The sequence below is a fragment of the Pholis gunnellus genome (genome assembly GCF_910591455.1).
Source record: "Pholis gunnellus genome assembly, chromosome: 7".
Classification (NCBI taxonomy): Eukaryota; Metazoa; Chordata; class Actinopteri; order Perciformes; family Pholidae; genus Pholis; species Pholis gunnellus.
Genome location: NC_136533.1, coordinates 12264931 through 12282493, shown reverse-complemented (window position 1 = coordinate 12282493; position 17563 = coordinate 12264931). Strand labels below are relative to the sequence as shown.

Sequence of the window (17563 nt, the reverse complement as noted above, 5' to 3'; positions counted from 1 at the left end):
AATGGAAGAAATCATCATGTTCCACTTGCACTGGAAGTGTCGATCTTATTCAATAAACACAGTGTACAAACCCATTAAGATAAAGTATACTTTACACCAAGCCTGCTTCCAGATAAAGTTGCACTCTCAGAGCCCTAATCTCCAAACAGACTCTAGAGGTTACAGCACTGATCCCACTTTGAATATTAGATTTCTCAATATGTACCGTTGTTGTAAAAGCTTGTGTTAGGATGCTTGATATTCTTCTCAGAGCCTCATGGCTTGAAACACAAATACAAACCACACGGCTCCTTCTTAAATTAGGATTACAATAAGGATAGGTTTAGATTTGTTTCTGTCACAACGCTGTCATTCTTCGTCCATACTGGCTGAGAGGACGTCCCATTCCAATGCAATTCAAATGTAAGAGATGAGGAACAAAAGCCACAGTCATGGTTCAGTGTAAAATGCATTGCAAAAGTTCAGGTGAAGTTAAATGATTATTCAATTCAATTCAATCTATCTTTTATAGCCCCAAATCATAAATTTGCCTCAGGACGTGAGACTCCTCACGTCGGTACAGGAAAAACTCCCTCACAAAACCCCCTTTAACGGGGACAAACCTTAGGGAGAGCAACAGAAGAGGGATCCTTCTCCAAGGATGGACAGAAGTGCAAAAGATGTCATGTGTACATGTTATACTCTGTATATGAGGCTTGCCGTCTTTGACGGCATGTGAGTGTTATTTAAAGAAGACTTGAGAGAAAGCTTTAATGCCTGTAGAAAAAGTACAACCAGCCTGCTTGCATTTACACCAAACAATTAAATTATCTTTCCTTAATAAATCAAACCAACATTAAAAGGTAGGATAACAAATATTTAACCTACAACTAGGAGTGAGCCATCTAGATAAAATCTTCTATTGCAGTATTTGTAATCTGATATTGTGAGAAAAGAACAAATGTTTATGGATAAACAACATGGCTGTTTGGCTTATTTCATCTAAATTAAATACACCTAACAAATCAAGGTACTCCACAAAGATTGATGCTGAAATCATACAGGAATCCAATATTGCCATAAAACAATAATGCTCATTGACTTGCAGCGTTGCCAACAGTGGTCTTATGCAACTGATGCTTCAAGGCATGACAGATATGTACCGCTACTGTAAACTCTACTGTTCCCTTTGCAGTATAAGTAACAGAACAGTATGTGACAGCCTCACTGCAGTGTACATGTCAGTGACGATGAGCTGCGGTTGAGCTTTGCTGACGATATCACATTCTGCAGAGACTCAAAGCGGCAACATTACACCTTCACTATAAAGGGAAGGGATTAAAATTCAGCTTTCGATGAAGAAGCAAATCATGAAAAGGACTTTTTTGAAAACTGCAGGAAAAGTAGAACCAATTATGTCCAGTGTGTAAGCCCCTGTCAAGTGCTAAGAAGGAGACATGACAGTTGGGTGAGTGTCAGCAGTCATCTTTACTCAGTGTTGATCTGCCTCAGTTTATCCTGTATTATGTTTATAAAGTGAGGCAGCAAGCAGGAAAAGCACCGCTTTAATTCGCATGTTTATTTTATAGCTTTTAATTTGAAACACTAACTTTAAAAGAAACGCATACACCAAACACATCAAACCTCTTGAAATACCGTATACTGGTTGGAACCAAACATAGCTGCTTTATAAAGAGTCCTCCAATCTAAAATCAACAAAATGACCCTCACAAAAGGCACTAAGAAGAAAACCTCCAGGTGGCACAGACAACCACAGGAATGGCGTTGCTCCCTCCGTGCCAACATTGCTGAGACAGAGACCGATTTAAAATAGAGAAAGCCATTGGCACGTCCATGTAAAGCATATCCCTGGCTGGCTCTGTGATGTTTACCTGGAGAGATGCTGGGCTGAACGCAGGGCAGCGGAGTGCCAGGTAGAGGGGTGCCGCTGGCAGACTCCTGCTGCCCCATCAGGGAAGGATAAAGGGGCAGGACGCCCAGGGCCTTGCCCAGCATACGAGGCCCCAGGCTCAGCACGCGAACCTTTACATCCCGGTAGCAGTGGTTGATCATACGCAGGTGGACGTTCACCCGGGTAGTGATACGGATCAGACACTTAACCATGGTTGCGGCATGCACGTGTTTATCCCGTCCTTATGGTCCCTGTCCCGGAGTCCAGGCCACAGTCTCGCTGTGTGTGTGTGTGTTAGGCCGAGGGGTTCTGCCTTAGTTGCGAGTTTGCAGAGAGGAGTGTGTGAGGCAAAACGGTGGCTTTCTGCAACAGCGCTACAATCGTCGGCATTGGCCTGGCCTGATTTGGCTCCACCCAGGCCAGTGACATACATGGAGTAGAAGACTCAGGCTATTTTCAGTTGGGGTATTAATACCACTGTAAGACACCCAGTCAGCACACACTGGGGGTGGGACGCTCATATGGCTCTCTTGAACCCACAGAAGAAGAGCTTCAATATGCACAGTACGCCTGCCTCTGACCTCCATTTATCTCATCGTAGAAAGAGTTACAGTATGTACTTGAAAGGCAGGGCCAAAAGGGTCTCACTAGTGGGTTTTAACCACAGTCATGCAGGACATGCAAAGGGAAGTAAGGCCACCGGTTCAGGGCCGATAGCCTGCAGGTGGGCGGAAAGAGTGACTCTTGCTGCCACTGTGTTTGCATACCAAATACACAATCAGTCAAACACACCCACAGCTCTAAAACTCTGCATTGTTGCATCAAGTGGAGTAGGCTGACTGACGCACACACCTGCAGCATGTCCCACTAGCGCTGTAAGTATGAACTGGGCCAAATGGCTCAAGTTACAGCATGTGTGTGTGTGTGTGTGTGTGTGTGCAGAAGTGTGTTTTCTCATACAAATAGGAGTTCACACAAATAGGACGAATGGCTCCCTGATCCATTTGAGATTTTATACCAGCCAGTTATAACGCATCAACCACAACTATATCTGAAGACCGGGGTCGTAACCGCTTCGGAAATGACAAATTACGTGTTTTAGTGGCTGAGGATGACGTTTAAACAATAACATACTCACTGTGAGGCCTCTACTGAACACAAAATGTCTTGTGAAAACATACGTTTGCCATCAGCACTTCCATGGCATGTAGGTGATTTGTTTGCTTGCTTAGGTCTGTTGAAGCTTGGGGGGGGGGGGGGGGGGGGTGAAGCTAAGTTCTTACCCTCCATGATAGATATGTGCACAGCTCTCCGACGCGTGCGCGGTACACTGGTGAGGCGAGGCCCGTGGGTGATGGATGGACAACTTCTGCTGGGCACGAGGCCAGCTCTGCAGAGACAAACAAAAACAAGAAGGCACAAACGTCACTGCACACAGAAACAGCTACGAGCAGAGGTAACTCATACTGTAGCGAGTAGGTGCTGCTGGTATAAAGACATCTACAGTAGCTTGGTGCCTAAGAAAATGGAAGAAAATTAACTAAAAATCGGATTGAGGACATTCTGACCTCTCCTGAGTTTACAACTCTACCTGTGTATTTCTGGAGGTTCGCGTTTGATTTTGGCACTCTGCTCCATCACCTCTTTTGCCACTCGTCCACTGTTATAAAGCACAGACACGATGCTCAGGATGAGTTACACACACACACACACACACACACACACACACACACACACACACACACACACACATATAACCAGGCACCTTGGTGTCTCCCAATGCAATGAAAGCCATCATTGCAGTGGAGGAGTACAGTGCATGCGCATCATGATTGAATTAACCCGGTGAATTCAGCTTTGTGTAACTGAATTACCACCAGTCAGACAAAATGCATACACAGACTTGCCGGCAAGAATATCAAAACAATGATCATGGTTTGCCCTTCAACAGTAAACTCAACATTTAACTGACTGGGCTTATGATTTCTAGTTCATATACAGTCTCTATATATGAATTTTAAATTTTGAATGCAATATTACATAATATACCTCAAATAGTTTTGGTTTGAACAGCTTTGGTTTTGAGATATCAATATTCTGCCACCACCCAGCTAAGGAAATTCAATGGAAATGCTTCAGGTTTGTGGATTATCCAGAGAAACCTGAACGTTGTTTCTGCAAACACATGTTATAATTTCATTTTTCAATGCAGAGCAGAAGAAAATTCAATTTACCCCCAGAGGCAAAAAATGCAGATGTATGTATATCTGAAAATCTGAGCAAATAAAACAAAACGATCATATCAAGCTAGATACCACTAAAGATAAGTGAGACATGCTTTTTGTTTAATCACTTGGGTGAACTAGTCCTTTAATAAAGGACAACATCTTGGTCATACTACAGGTTTTTAGCTCATACAAGGTGATAATGCCTCATGTGATTAGTCCCCTTCATGTTCCCCTCTGTGTCCTCTTGTGAGGTGTGAGTCATATCCGCCGGGCAAAAGTACGCTGACGTTACAGCACAGAAGGCCAGGAGGCCACGTCTTCTGGGAACACTTCTGTCCACTTCCAGCTGGGGGTTTTCTGCAGTGTCCTCCCCTCCCTGCCATCAGTCATACTGTCTTGTCGTGTACTCTACCTGAAACGGAAACGGCTGCCCTTGAAGAACAGGTTGCTGCTGGACACCGTGCGAACCTGACTTGACTTATCAAGCCTGACGGGACAAGAAAAAAAAAAAGAGAAAATTAAGCCTACTGCACCGAAAACAAGAAAAACAGGAAAGAGAGACTATTAGTATGAACTTTTACAATATAAACAACACTCCACTCATTATCGCAATAATATACTCCTCATATGATCTTAGTGTTGAAGCGTGTATACATGTAATTCTTGCTTTCTGAATCCCAGAACAAAGAACAAATTAGGATCAAATACCCTGCTATTAAATTATGCATGTCCACTCCTTGCAGTATAGGCATTGCATCCTCGACACGGCTCCATTCAATATGTTTATATTGTCATAGTAAGTGAGACATTAATGTTTAATGTTTCATTTTGCTTTCAAGAGATGTGTGCTTCTCGGAAAGACATCTAGATCACATGTTCTCTTGCCTTTTAGTTCTCCAGACTCCTAATTACGGGAAGAATTTAATAAGTGGGAGGCTGATAAAATATCAGTCTTCCACTTCAGAGGGTCATCAGAAGCACACATCATATTAACTCCAAAAGCTCTGCCCTTCCCAATCCCCTTCTATTTCCATCTGCTAACCCCCACGCACCCTAAATCACCTGAGGCATCAGCCCGACTCATTACCCCACTGCTCCCTGGTCTCTGAGCTCACAGGCCGCTTGTTTAAATTTCTTTAGCTAGAGAGAACAGAGGGGACCCGCAATATTATTCATGGCTGACACAGGGGAGCTGTATTTCAGTGGGAGTGGTGGAGTGCTTCCAGTCTCGTGCCAGCGCACACTCATTCAATAAAAGGTCAGATGCAACTCACACCTCATTTTCCCGCTGACAAACAACCCGGAGGGAAGGGGATTTTAAGGATACCAGCGTACTGTGACGGTAACCTGTAGAGCAGGTAACTGAATCATGACTGCAGGGGCATTGATATTAAATGAAGGAAGAAATCTGTGGACTCACTTATAGAACGCTTGATTCTCCACTCCACACTTCCAAAGGTGCTTGCATGCCTCCGGTGTGGGTGCAAAGTACGTCAAGATGATCTTTTTGTCCTGCACGTTTAAAATGACAGAACGTGCAGGGAAATATAACTTACAGCAGTGCATGTAGAGTCTAGTTTTTTTATCTCAGTTTTGTCCCCACATCCAAAAAATTCATGCTCTCACCTCCTTCTGATTTGCATATACGTGGAACGTCTTGGCTTCAAACTTCAGTTTGGTCAACTCGTTCCTGTCCAGGCAAAACAGTCACACATACAGAAATCGGAAACCCAAAGCCACAGCTTCTTTAAATATTCATGACAACCACATTGAGATCACATAAACAGCCACGGTGCTCTGTGTTTGGCTGACAAAACAAATAAGTGATAATATTCCCTGCAGACTGGGAATGGAGAACGAGGGTAACCCGAACGCTACCAAACACAGCCAGTATGAGTACTGCAACCATAAAAAGTACATCTTCATTACTGTAACAGGAACCTTTTCAGTTAAAAGCAAACAGACAAAACCCTAAAATGTTAAATAGAAATGCACCATATTGTATACATTTTCAATTAGTCATTAAAGCATCTTGCTGATTCAAATCCGTGGTTGTAAGCTGGTGTAATTAGCCATCTGTGCACATGCTAGCCGTGGGCTCTTGTCACAGGTAGAGGCAGATGGATGAGCTTTGTTGAGTGTGACTGTACTGTAGTGGTAGTGCGCATGCTGTTTTACGTAGAACGCCCTGCATATAGGTCATGTATGTCAAATCAGGTCAAATTAAGGCTTGCAGTACAGTGTTTGTCTATTTACATCCAGCAAGTGCTCGAGGAGCTAGTGCGCTGCCTTTGGCTCACATTCAGACAATGTTGCACATTTGACTCACCATTTGAGAAAATGAACCCTCTTGTTTCCCTGAAGCACCACAAAACCGAACGGTGTGAAGGCGAGGAAAGCTGGGTTCCCAGACACATCCTGAAAGAGAACCATTTTGAAATAAAACTTGAACGCACACATTTAACATGAATGACACGTAAATTCAGAGACCAGTGTTTTAGCGTGTGCTGTTTGTCCCATACGTTTCAATGTTCATATTGGACAGAACTGTTTGCTGAAATGTTTACTGTCTAAAAATAGTATAGCAGTGCTTGAAAAACCTTGCATGGATGTGGATCAACACCATATGTCTCCAGCATCTGGGCTTTCTGGAGGAAATTTCGCTCTGATGTTTCAGGTGTCTGTCCACTGAGGGAGAGCAACAACACACCGAACATCTGTGTCAGTCCACCATAAGCATAAAAAATGCAACACAAAAGTTTTCAAAAGGCCAAAACACTTCTGACAGAGGCACAAACAAATGAATACATTCATCTAGAGAACGAAAGAGGGAGACAGAGGTTATACAGATCAAATATTATATATAAGACCGGCAGAGGCCAATCAGGATATCTTTAAAGAGCAAGTAATTATCGCCACCTCAACTCTTGTTTATTCAGGCTGTCAAATCAATGCCAGCATTCAGAGTGAAGCACTGTTAATTTGGCGGTGAAGAGAGAAGAAACCACTAGTGGGTAGCAGAGTCTCATGGCGTTTGTCATTCTGCTCTTACTGCATCAAAACTGGACTTGATGTCTTTCTACCTCTATTGTGTCTCACTGTACGTCATTAAAACAGCGACTCATTTACATTAGAAATAATAAATGACTTATTTTAGTATAAATATGAATCAGTTGGGGGAGTTGGATGCATCAACGTGTGAAGGAAACCCTTCAGCAGCTCAACTGCTGCCTGAGAGTAGTGTGTCTGTGTGTGTGTGTGTGCGCGTGTGTGTGCATGGATCTGCTCTGTCTGATCACTTTTATTAATGTGCTCTGCTGCTCTTCCAGTTATAGCTGGGAACCATCACCAATAACTAGGATAAAGGGCTGGTTAGGAGTTGTTAGAGTGGAGAAGAGAGCGCTTTTCTCTGCTATCTGCTCAAATAAGCGACAACCCAATACAAGAAAATGGTGCCACACTACTGCACTGTATTATATAAATGTCAGAGGAAATCTGCTGTTTGTTCAGCCTTTATAAGAGCTTGATCTGTAGGTATGTGAAAAACAAGAGGTATTGATTGTTTTTATATTTTGGCACTTACATCAGCTCTCTCTTGTGTATGTCTGAAATCCGGCGCTCCAGCTTCTCCGAATGTTTAGGGAAGAACTGGAATTTGGAGCTGTAACCATCAGGATGCTTCCCAGGGTCGTAATTTCCGATCTCAGCTGGAGGGAGGATCAGAAAAAGTGAAATGTTTAAGAACATTCACAAACATTCAGGGCACACAAGTTAAAACGATGTGCACAGCTTTCGGCACAGTGCTGCTTTTGCAGGGTAAACATGGCCAGGATTATTTGTGTTCCTTCATGCCACACTGCACTCCCTCGGATGACCCTGATGCCGATTTCTCTCTGCAAGGAGGAGCTGACCAGGCAGACCATCTTTAATTCATCAGCCCCTCCTCCAGAGGACCTGCCTCTCCTCAAACACTGTGCATCCTGTGATGTTAGCTGTGCCATCATACCTGATGTGTGTTGCGTTTGTTTATGTGTGCGTGTGGGGACGATAAGAAGCCAGATCACCACTATAAAGATTTTGTAATCAAGCGTGGTTTCTTTGTTTATTAAAGAGTGTGCAGGTCACTTAGCTAATTATCATTAAAAGTACAGAATAGCCTTTCACTTCGTACACGTTTTAGAGTCGATATCAATATGGGAAATCATAACCAATGAGCGTAATGCTTACTATGTCTAAAAGCATTTACAATCTTGTATGAATTTTTTAAAAACAACAAAATATAATAAAACACTGGCAGCATATTCTTTGAAGACCATTGTGCTTTACATCACAATCACCTAATTCAGCTTCTTTCCACATGAAAATATATATTGCCTGGCTGGCAGCATGGTAAAACAGAGGTCACGGAACACAGAGCGAAGCGGTTCAAGTCATTCCCATCTGTCACCCTCCGTTACCTTGAAGGATGTGTGCAGCCAGCATGGCCGCGTCGGAGGTTTTACACAAGAGCCGACCGTGGTAGAGGTCTCTCTTGATTTGCAGGAAGACAAAATATCTAAAAGGAAAGGACAAAAATCACGTCAGACAATCTGACAGGCCTGCTTAAGAGAATACTGATGATATTCACTCAGTCATCCAGTTACATTTCTCAGTGAAATGAAAATAGTAAAAGGAGGAGCAGCAAAAGAACAAACCTGATAAACCTCAAAGGCTGTTGACTTCATGTTCCCTATGGGTGGTTTGAATATTTCTTTTTGATTTAGCTGAAATGAGGGTTTTGTTTTGGGGAAAGGAGAGTATGAAGGCCCTGAGGGAAAGCTGCTACTGACGCTGCGCTTCTGCCTCCAGCCTAGTTTCAGACTCGCTCAACCAATCAGCTCCTGAAGCATGAAATGTTTTCTGAGACACTATCTGAAGCAAATATCACGATGGTGACGATGACTATAATTATTATCACTATTGGAGGTGGGCTTGTTAATATTCTTACTTTAAAAACCTCCCATGCCATGAACAGGACATTCATCTTGTTGTTTTTCACAATCAGCCAGCAGACCTGCTTTCCATCTAGGGCATTTCCACAAAGGATAATAATGCTTTCTGCATGGAGAGATGCATTAAAAAGCTGCTTACATTCCCCATGTTGTTTACTCTGCAACAGACCCCTTTTGAAGGTGCGTCGAGTACAATACATGGGTACTAATTAATTAGCCACTTAGTGCTGATGGCTGCTGATGTTTTGACTGCGTTACAAAACATCTGCATAATACAAACATGCACTCACACACATAGCACACTATTTCGCCTTCACAGTGCATGGTGGAACAATTTCCTCTTAAAAACTACAGGGGCAAAATAGCTGTTGAGCTGACGCTTTCAAATTAAGGTGTGTAAAAATGGCATTGTTGATTAATGTGCATTGTCCCCAGTTAAATCAACTAAAATGTCCCAAGTATTTTTCCCCTTCTTTGTTTGCATTTCATTTTTTTGTCCAGTGGATCGTCTCACGGGTGTAATAGGCGTATAATATAATCAATGATGACTGGATTCCATGTAGGTGCTTCAATACAACGGAGCCATCGTTAATGTTATCAGAAACACCTGTGCTTTTCCCATTATCACAAGTGAAAATGCCTGTTGTGAGAAAGGCCTACAACACGAAAGGCATCGCCATATTTTATGGAAAAGCTGCCTATTTTTTGGTGTCCATAGACTTTTCATTTGATATTAACATGCTGTCCAAAAGAAATCCTTGCACAATATGATGAGAGGGAGTACCCACTGAATGAGCCTTGTATGTGATTGATTATTTATCCTTACCCTCCCTCGGTGGTCTGCACTCTCCACTCTCATCATAATGTATCACTCTCTCCTCCTCCTCCTCACCCCCAACCTCCAGCCCTTCATTCACCCTGCTTTTTCTTTTTCACCCTGCATCAGCACTCTACATGTGGTGAACATTACATCTCATTACACCTCAGAGAGAGAGAGAGTGGCCTACTCTCCCTCTAGTCAGTGATGAATGCACAGATATACCAGCTGGCCCCTTTTCATTATCTGAAGGCAAACTCAGTCACCTTCATGCTTTTAATTAGTCACTTTCACCTTTCTGCTATTTAATCAGAATCCCATTTGGGAAGAATTACCATGGAAGGAAATCTGTGACTTTATACTCTATTTACTTTCCTCGCTGCTTCACAAGTCCTCCTGCAAACTGTGCTCTGTGTAATATTTATCATAATGTTTTAGACAGTTAAGTACTCAGGCATTTTAAATATGCAAGCCCATAAATAATGTTTTAGAAAGCCACATGTTGGCTCTGTGTTAAAATGTTAGAGCACAATCTGTACTCCAGGAAAATCAGAAATAAAAAGAAAATAGAAAAGGATGAAGCACAGCTGCTTTTCACAGGTTTATCAAATGATGGCAGTCTTTCTTCCTTACTTTTAAACTGAAACAAAAAAGGTACACCGCAGCACTTGAGTACTGTTCAATTCATCTGAAGTGAAAACAACAACAGGAGTTCATACCGAGTGATTTCCTCCTTGAGATAAGCGGGTTCAGGAGGGTAGAACTTGACTCTCAGACACATGGTGAATGGAGGCTGACCTGGAGGAAACGCACAAAAAAACATTTAAGAAACAGACAGGAATCCTGTCATTGCAAGAGATCAAACATCATCCGCAGGGGATGGAAGGAGACAGCAAGGCTGTTTTAAGAGGCAGATTCATCCCCATGGAGTAAAAAGTGCAATACTTTAAGAAAAGGAACCTTAAAATTAAGCACAGAGCAAATTAGATACATTTCATCACAAGCAAATGTTCGGTGCTGTCGTTGAATAAATAACTTATATGATTAATCAGTTATCAGGGTTTGCACTGTTTCATTTTCAGTTGTAAAACAGTAAAATTCCAGATCTCGTGTTCCAACATAAAAAACATTTATAAACTCAAAGTACTTACATTTCATTTGCTTTGCAATTGATTTTGAGAACTCCAACCAGTGCTGCATTGGGGAAAAGAAACCAGATGAATCAATACGCGGAAGCGGCATTGAATATTAAGAATGTGTGTGGTATTCTTCTGAAAACATGACTGGAGATCTCTTGAGACACTGTTACAGCACGAAGGCTGATTAGACAGTCACACGGTCTCTTCATCTTTCTATCCATCTTTCTCTCAGGTTTCCTTCTCGCCAAACCAAACCCACCCACAGCAACAACCAACCAAAATAGTCCTGAGCGACAGCATAGGAAATGCAGCATCAGCAGGACTTTGCTCTTGTCTGCAGGACTACAACATGATCTGTGAACATGTGAATACTTCATGAGTCAAGCAGTGCTACTACATGCCTCACAACAGAGGAGATGAAACAACAGTCCGTCTAAGAGGCGGCGTGAATAAAAGAAACTGAAGAACACAACTTTTCACTCTGTCCCACATTCTCATTCTTCCAACTGAATCAAACCCGATCCATTTTTAAAAGTGGAGCCACTCATGAGTTTTCTATATGGACACAAAGCAACAGAGATATGTGTGCACAAAGTCATTGTGAGTTCACATTCGCTACCTTTAAAACATAGGACGCAGTGGATCTACTTAGACATATTTTAAACTTGTAATTTTAAAACTGAGTCTAACAAGATGAGAAACAATGCATTTTTGTTTAAAATATCAACAATGCTCTATTTTTTTATCCGATTGCAGACTATAAAGTATTAGCTCATCATTTTGGGAAATACTTTGATGGGAAGACTGATGCCACTCTGTGAGTTATACAAAGCTGGAGTCAGGAAGCTTTTATCTCGGAGCTAAAGCAGGGAGAAACGGCTGCTGACTTGCTTGAAAATGTCAAAATTAGGCCTACCCGCACAGCCGAAGTATGAAACGATTCCTTTTAACGAGCAACAATGGTACCAAATCAGGAAGCTTCACACAAAACACACACATTATACACTTGAGCACTATATTGTATTATGCATCTTATAATTGGAATAGACTGCAAAACACAAATGGCATGTTCTTTTTAACCAAAGAATTTCGAGGCAACGATGTCTCAGTTTGTGATCCTCCGTCATGCTTACACACACTTACCCGCTGCTTGTCTGGATCCACATATCTGATGCCAAAATAGTCTTTCTCCAGCAAGTTGAGGTGGTGGCAGATGAGGTCAAACAGATACTGTCCCTTTGCATCTCGCTGTAAAAGAAGAGAGAAACTAAAATTTAGCAAGCATGCCCACAAAGAAAATCTGAAACACATTTGAATATGTAGCCAAGAAAAGATTCAACAAAAGTACTGTCCTGAGTTCAAACATGAGAAATAATTGCTGCTAGCAGAATATGCTTCAGCTTTTTTTTTTTTAAACCCTGCCAGAGATATCTCAGATTCATCCAATATTAATACACAGTCAGAGCCATCTGAAGTGTCTGGCATAAACCCTATCCACAGCTAAAAGAGGAGCTCAAAGAGAGGATGGATTAAATATGCTGAAACCTCACTGGGGTTTTGTGACAGTAATACTCTGTATTCTGAACCTCATGAGGATGCTTCTCTTAGAGAAACACTTGCGTATACTGCAGCACAGAGAGAAAAGCCTGGGCGTCCTCCACTGTCTGATGCATCCGATGCCCCGCTTCCTGTTCACAACAATGTATCTGCATAGCACTGCTGAACATTTGAATCAATGGGACAGGCTGTCTTGTAGAGATCCAACAGTATTTTTAACAGCATTCACTGTTAAGAAACTCCTCTCAAAACGATGGCAGGACGGAAACAAGCTAAAAGCTGCTCTTCAACCATAAGTCATTGCCTTCGCTCTGGAAGAGCTTCATACACGAATGAGGGATGCAGATACAATTAGCATGAGCGATGATTACAACTGGGCGCATCAGTGCAGCGAGCCAGGTAGAGTAATAAGTGGCAGGTCTTTGACTAATCACACAGTGCAAGTCGGTGTCAGTCACTGTGAAGGGCTAGAATCAAGTCTGACTGCTAAAGACTCTTAAAACTGTACCACTATATCTGAAACAACTAAAAGAACTAAAAGAAGACATTTTAAGTAAATTAGCAAGACTGGATGTCATAAACTGACATGTCTTTTGGGAGATGACATACCTCAAATGGTTAATTAGGTAAAACTCTGCTGTCAGTGACATTTCAGCATCTTGACTTCTCCGACATTAAATCATTGCGTTAGAGCACATTTGTAGTTAATGAGATAAGGTTGAAAACTGATTAATCAGAATCAGAGAGACAGCAAATATTAAATCTAGCACCACTCCAGTGCTGATACTATTCACCGTCTCTCTCCATGCCAGGGAGACGTCATGCCCACATACCACATCACAGACTTGGCTCATGGGGATTTTTATTTCTGAGGATTGCTTTAGTGGGTCAGTCAGCACAAACGCCCAACAGTCTCACTGTTTATGGGCATTTTGGGAGGCAACTGTAAAAAAAAATACTTTTTATCGAATGGAAAGTATTTTTTTCTAAATTCAGAGTATTGCTTATCTATTTGCACACGGTGATGTAGTTACTGTATGTCCATGCATCTGTTAAAGCTGCACTTATCCACATTTTTACATGAACAATGGGGTCAAATGATTGTGTAATGGGAAAGTCCCACCAGACTCTGCAGTTCCCTTCAGCTCTATGAAGCATTTTAGCGACTATAAAGTCGTCGTTTTGGTTTTCCGGCACGAAAGTTGAAGAGCATGCAAACGTCCCGAATGCCTGACTGGTGCAGTTGACAAACCCAAGATGCAGGCAGGCTACGGGCAAACAAAACTACAAGATGGACTGACTAAAGAAGAGGGGAGCACAGAGACTAAATACACGATGAAAGGAGGGAGATAACGAGGGACAGGCGACAGCAGGGCTGATAAGTAACAGGTGAAACTAATGAGGGCGGGGCAGATAATCACACAGACGGGGAAACAAAGAAAGGCAGGAAATAAAACTAGACAAGAAACCAGAAGAGAGGATTTTGTTACTAAAACATGAAACAATCTATAACAAAAAGCACCATGACAAGAGACCAGAGCTAGAAAGAGAGTGAATATTAAAGTTATGGTCATCAGGGAGCCAGAAACATGACAGCAAATGCTAATGATACTCTGTGGATCAACCTTAATGTGTCTGTAGTATCAAGTAAAAACTCTAGGTAGGTATCAGTAATAAAGCCTGATCATATCAATAGTCTACTGATTATTTGATTCAATATTTTCTCATCTAAACTGGGAAACTTTGCTCATTAAAGCTTTCATACACGTTTGTGTTACATACAAATGGAATAAGGTTTTGTAGAATATCTTTCTTCAACTACGATATTCAAATCTTAAAAAGACACAGACCCCTATCCATGACAATGATTGAATCACACGTTAGCTGAGGTCTGATGGGCACTCGAGTCTCACATAATGGCTCGTGAGGAGTGCAACAAAGTTCAAGGGTTGACCGTCTCACTCCTCCTTCCTCTGCTCGTTTGCGCTGTGACGGCAAGTAGAGGTGTCACTGGCAGCACTCTCCTCCATGTCATTACTCAGGCTGCAGATAAAAGGCACTTCATTAGGACAAAGGCCTGTCGATGCTGGGCTTGTCGCTTAACCGCCGTGACTCTCTGTGACCAAATACTGATAGAAGCTCTGCTACTGGATGTAACTGACATTTCTGTAGTGAGAGGGCTTCATGGGTGCTAGCCACTGTCACTTCGAGATTATTCCCTCTTTGTTACATTACTAACCAATCTGACGGGCCTGCTAGCTTAAAGGGGCACGATCCTTGTGGTGTGCTCAGACGCATGAACACATATATGCATTTTTGAAGAATCACAGACACTTGCATGCAGACAAATAAAATAGAAACCCTGTCTTTGAAATCAAGGTAGAGGATTAGAGAAACACTAATTTTCCCTGCTAGGTTTATCATTGAGAAAGGTGATTTCTTGGTTTGTAAAATGATCAGCCAATCCTGCATAATCTAAATAAAGTTATAAATAATCAGGCTGTATGCACTTAAAATACAAAAAGGACACAATGAAAGGTAGAAATAATATTTCTGTTTTCAAATTGTAAAGCATGCTTCCTCTTGAGGTTTCATCATTTGGCTGAGAAGCCTGCTAGAGGGAGCAACGGAGGAACAAAGCCAACCATAAATTAAAAAAACGGTTCTGTATGGAGAGGACATACAGAGTCAGAAAAGACATCTGCTCTTTTGTTACGAGGAGCAAGTTTGTTAGTATTCAACAGCACTCCCACCACCACCCCCCCTTTCTTTCCCCCTACCTCCGTCTCTGCTCCACACCGAACACAGCTGCATTATTCCCCGCTGGTCTCTCTAATTACAAGACTGAGGTGATTGCACGAGAGAAAAGATCTCCTGAAATTTCTAATTAACACTAATGAACCTTTTCCTCGCCTAGATTGGCGTCTCAATAGAGCCCCACAGGAGCCTCAACAGATTTACAAGAGGGTTCGTGGGTTTGACCTGAGTTTTAAAATAACCAAGTGACAAGGTGAGACCCTACATATTGAACATATCCAATAGTGCTGTGTTGTATTTGTCTGCCACTTCCCTACAAAATAAAGTCAATAAATAAAGTGTGAGAAAATAATAGGAAAAAGTGTGATAATGCAAATGGTGTGGATTTTTTTAATCACCTGCCAAATGTCCCTGTTATACAAAACAATATTGAAATAACAAGTTTGACACATGATGAAGTTGTTGCCTGCCATACGGAGGCAAAAAGGGCATCTCAGAAAGACACATGATAATTAAAAATATCTTTCCAACGTGCCTCTACACCGGAAACCAACACAGTTGTTCTTTTACTTCCTAAAAATCCCCCAATGGGCACTTTCCTTTCAGATTAATCATTAAAATGGTCTCCATGTCAACGCAGGAGCACAGACCATTAATAAAAGATTGTATCACTTTATGGTGAGAGGAGTGGAAACATAATGCCATTTACTGCATGGGACTGTGTGCGCGTGCGTGTGTGTGCGTGTGTGTGTGTGTGAACAGTGTACAGCTAAAGGTACATAGTGCCCTGAGGTGATTTCTTTGGTTTCATAAGCAGATTACTTTCTTTTGTCCCAGGAGGCTGAGTGATTAATGTGTCAGAGCGATTCACCGTCCTGACCGAGCCGCATGGAGTTCAAGTCATGATCCAGCCACTTCAGCTGGGACTTGGGGCACACAAAGGCCAACCCACAACCACTTACAATTAATAAAAAGCTATGTTTGCTGTAATATCATGTCTGTTTATCTCAAGTCATAAACTGGTTTAGTCAAAGCACACACACAAACAGTTATAGCAGTTATTTAAATAGAGCACATCACATCAGTCTCTGCATTCACAACTATTTTTTAGTATAAATCAACAGGATAACACATGTTGTTGCAGTGTCAAAGTAAATACGGTGGTTTCACGGTGTTTTATAAATCAAATTTCAACACCCAATATTATTGTGGCTAAATGATTAAATTCAACACCAGCATGTACAGTATTGACACAAACAGGTTGAGCTCTTTTTTCAGACTCCTCCACCATCTAACCATCAATGCCACGAGATCAGGGTCTGGAACTGTAAAAATCAGCAGTTGTGAAGAGAAGACTGCAACAAACTGCATTAATCGGGTTAATTCTCAAATGCACTTCTCAAGATAACACTGGTGGCTAATGGGGTGAAAACAAGGAATGAACTGAAAGAGTTCTGCAGCTTTAATATAAAACGTACCCTCCCATTGAGCCACAGTCAGCAAGCAATTATCACAGTCATTAGCAGAGGACGACAATATATGATTTCTGAAGCGGAAACCTTATGATTTATTCCACCCAGAAAGACATCTACATAAAAGAACTGGTGGGGCCAAACGCTTCCATAAATGCAATAAAGCAAAAAGGCTGAGGCGTAAAACCAATTGATCGGCATAAGGTCGGACATTTGCGTTCAAATAGGGTTGTAAACTTATATGTAACCCGGGGCGGTTGAAAGAGACACCGAGCATGTAATAGAAAGTGTAAGAATTTGTTAAGAGTGATTAGGCAGCTTCACTCAGACTATTTTAAATCATCAATCATGAAAATATGGTTGATTAAGGGTCAGGACAACATTGACAACATGCCTTGAGGAACAACACAGCAGAAGACAAAACAGCACCTATTTTAAGCGCGAACAAAAGTCTCAAGCAAAAGTACACAGAATATACACCGATTTCCTTTTTCCAGTCAAATAAGAAATGTTTAATTCATATATAAATGGACGGTTTTAATGGCATACACAGATATGTGATGCAGCTGTAATGAGTCTTTGCACAAGACGATGCTGTGAACCAGAAACCATTTGCAGCGCAATCTTATCAAGCGGGAAAGTGGGCCATCAAAACACGATGGGAATGTGTGAGGATTTGCCCCAGAAGTGCAGCAGAAGAGAGCTGAGGAT

The 17563-nt window shown here is 41.9% G+C and overlaps 1 protein-coding gene across 2 annotated transcripts in view; it reads right to left on the bottom strand.

Moving 5' to 3' along the window:
* The window catches only part of frmd5a (FERM domain containing 5a), a gene marked incomplete at its 5' end in the record, with an annotated part of 53031 nt that overhangs the window by 5572 nt on the left and 29896 nt on the right, over positions 1–17563 (bottom strand). Inside the window, 12 exons of one of the 2 annotated variants that reach the window (XM_079162621.1) lie at positions 3175–3281; positions 3483–3551; positions 4532–4606; positions 5540–5631; positions 5746–5809; positions 6449–6537; positions 6720–6807; positions 7703–7826; positions 8577–8674; positions 10647–10725; positions 11079–11121; positions 12210–12314. In XM_079162621.1, coding sequence (XP_079018747.1) covers positions 3175–3281; positions 3483–3551; positions 4532–4606; positions 5540–5631; positions 5746–5809; positions 6449–6537; positions 6720–6807; positions 7703–7826; positions 8577–8674; positions 10647–10725; positions 11079–11121; positions 12210–12314 — 1033 coding nt within the window. The remainder of the gene's footprint in view (positions 1–3174; positions 3282–3482; positions 3552–4531; positions 4607–5539; positions 5632–5745; positions 5810–6448; positions 6538–6719; positions 6808–7702; positions 7827–8576; positions 8675–10646; positions 10726–11078; positions 11122–12209; positions 12315–17563) is intronic. The other variant, XM_079162622.1, reaches the window with a different exon arrangement.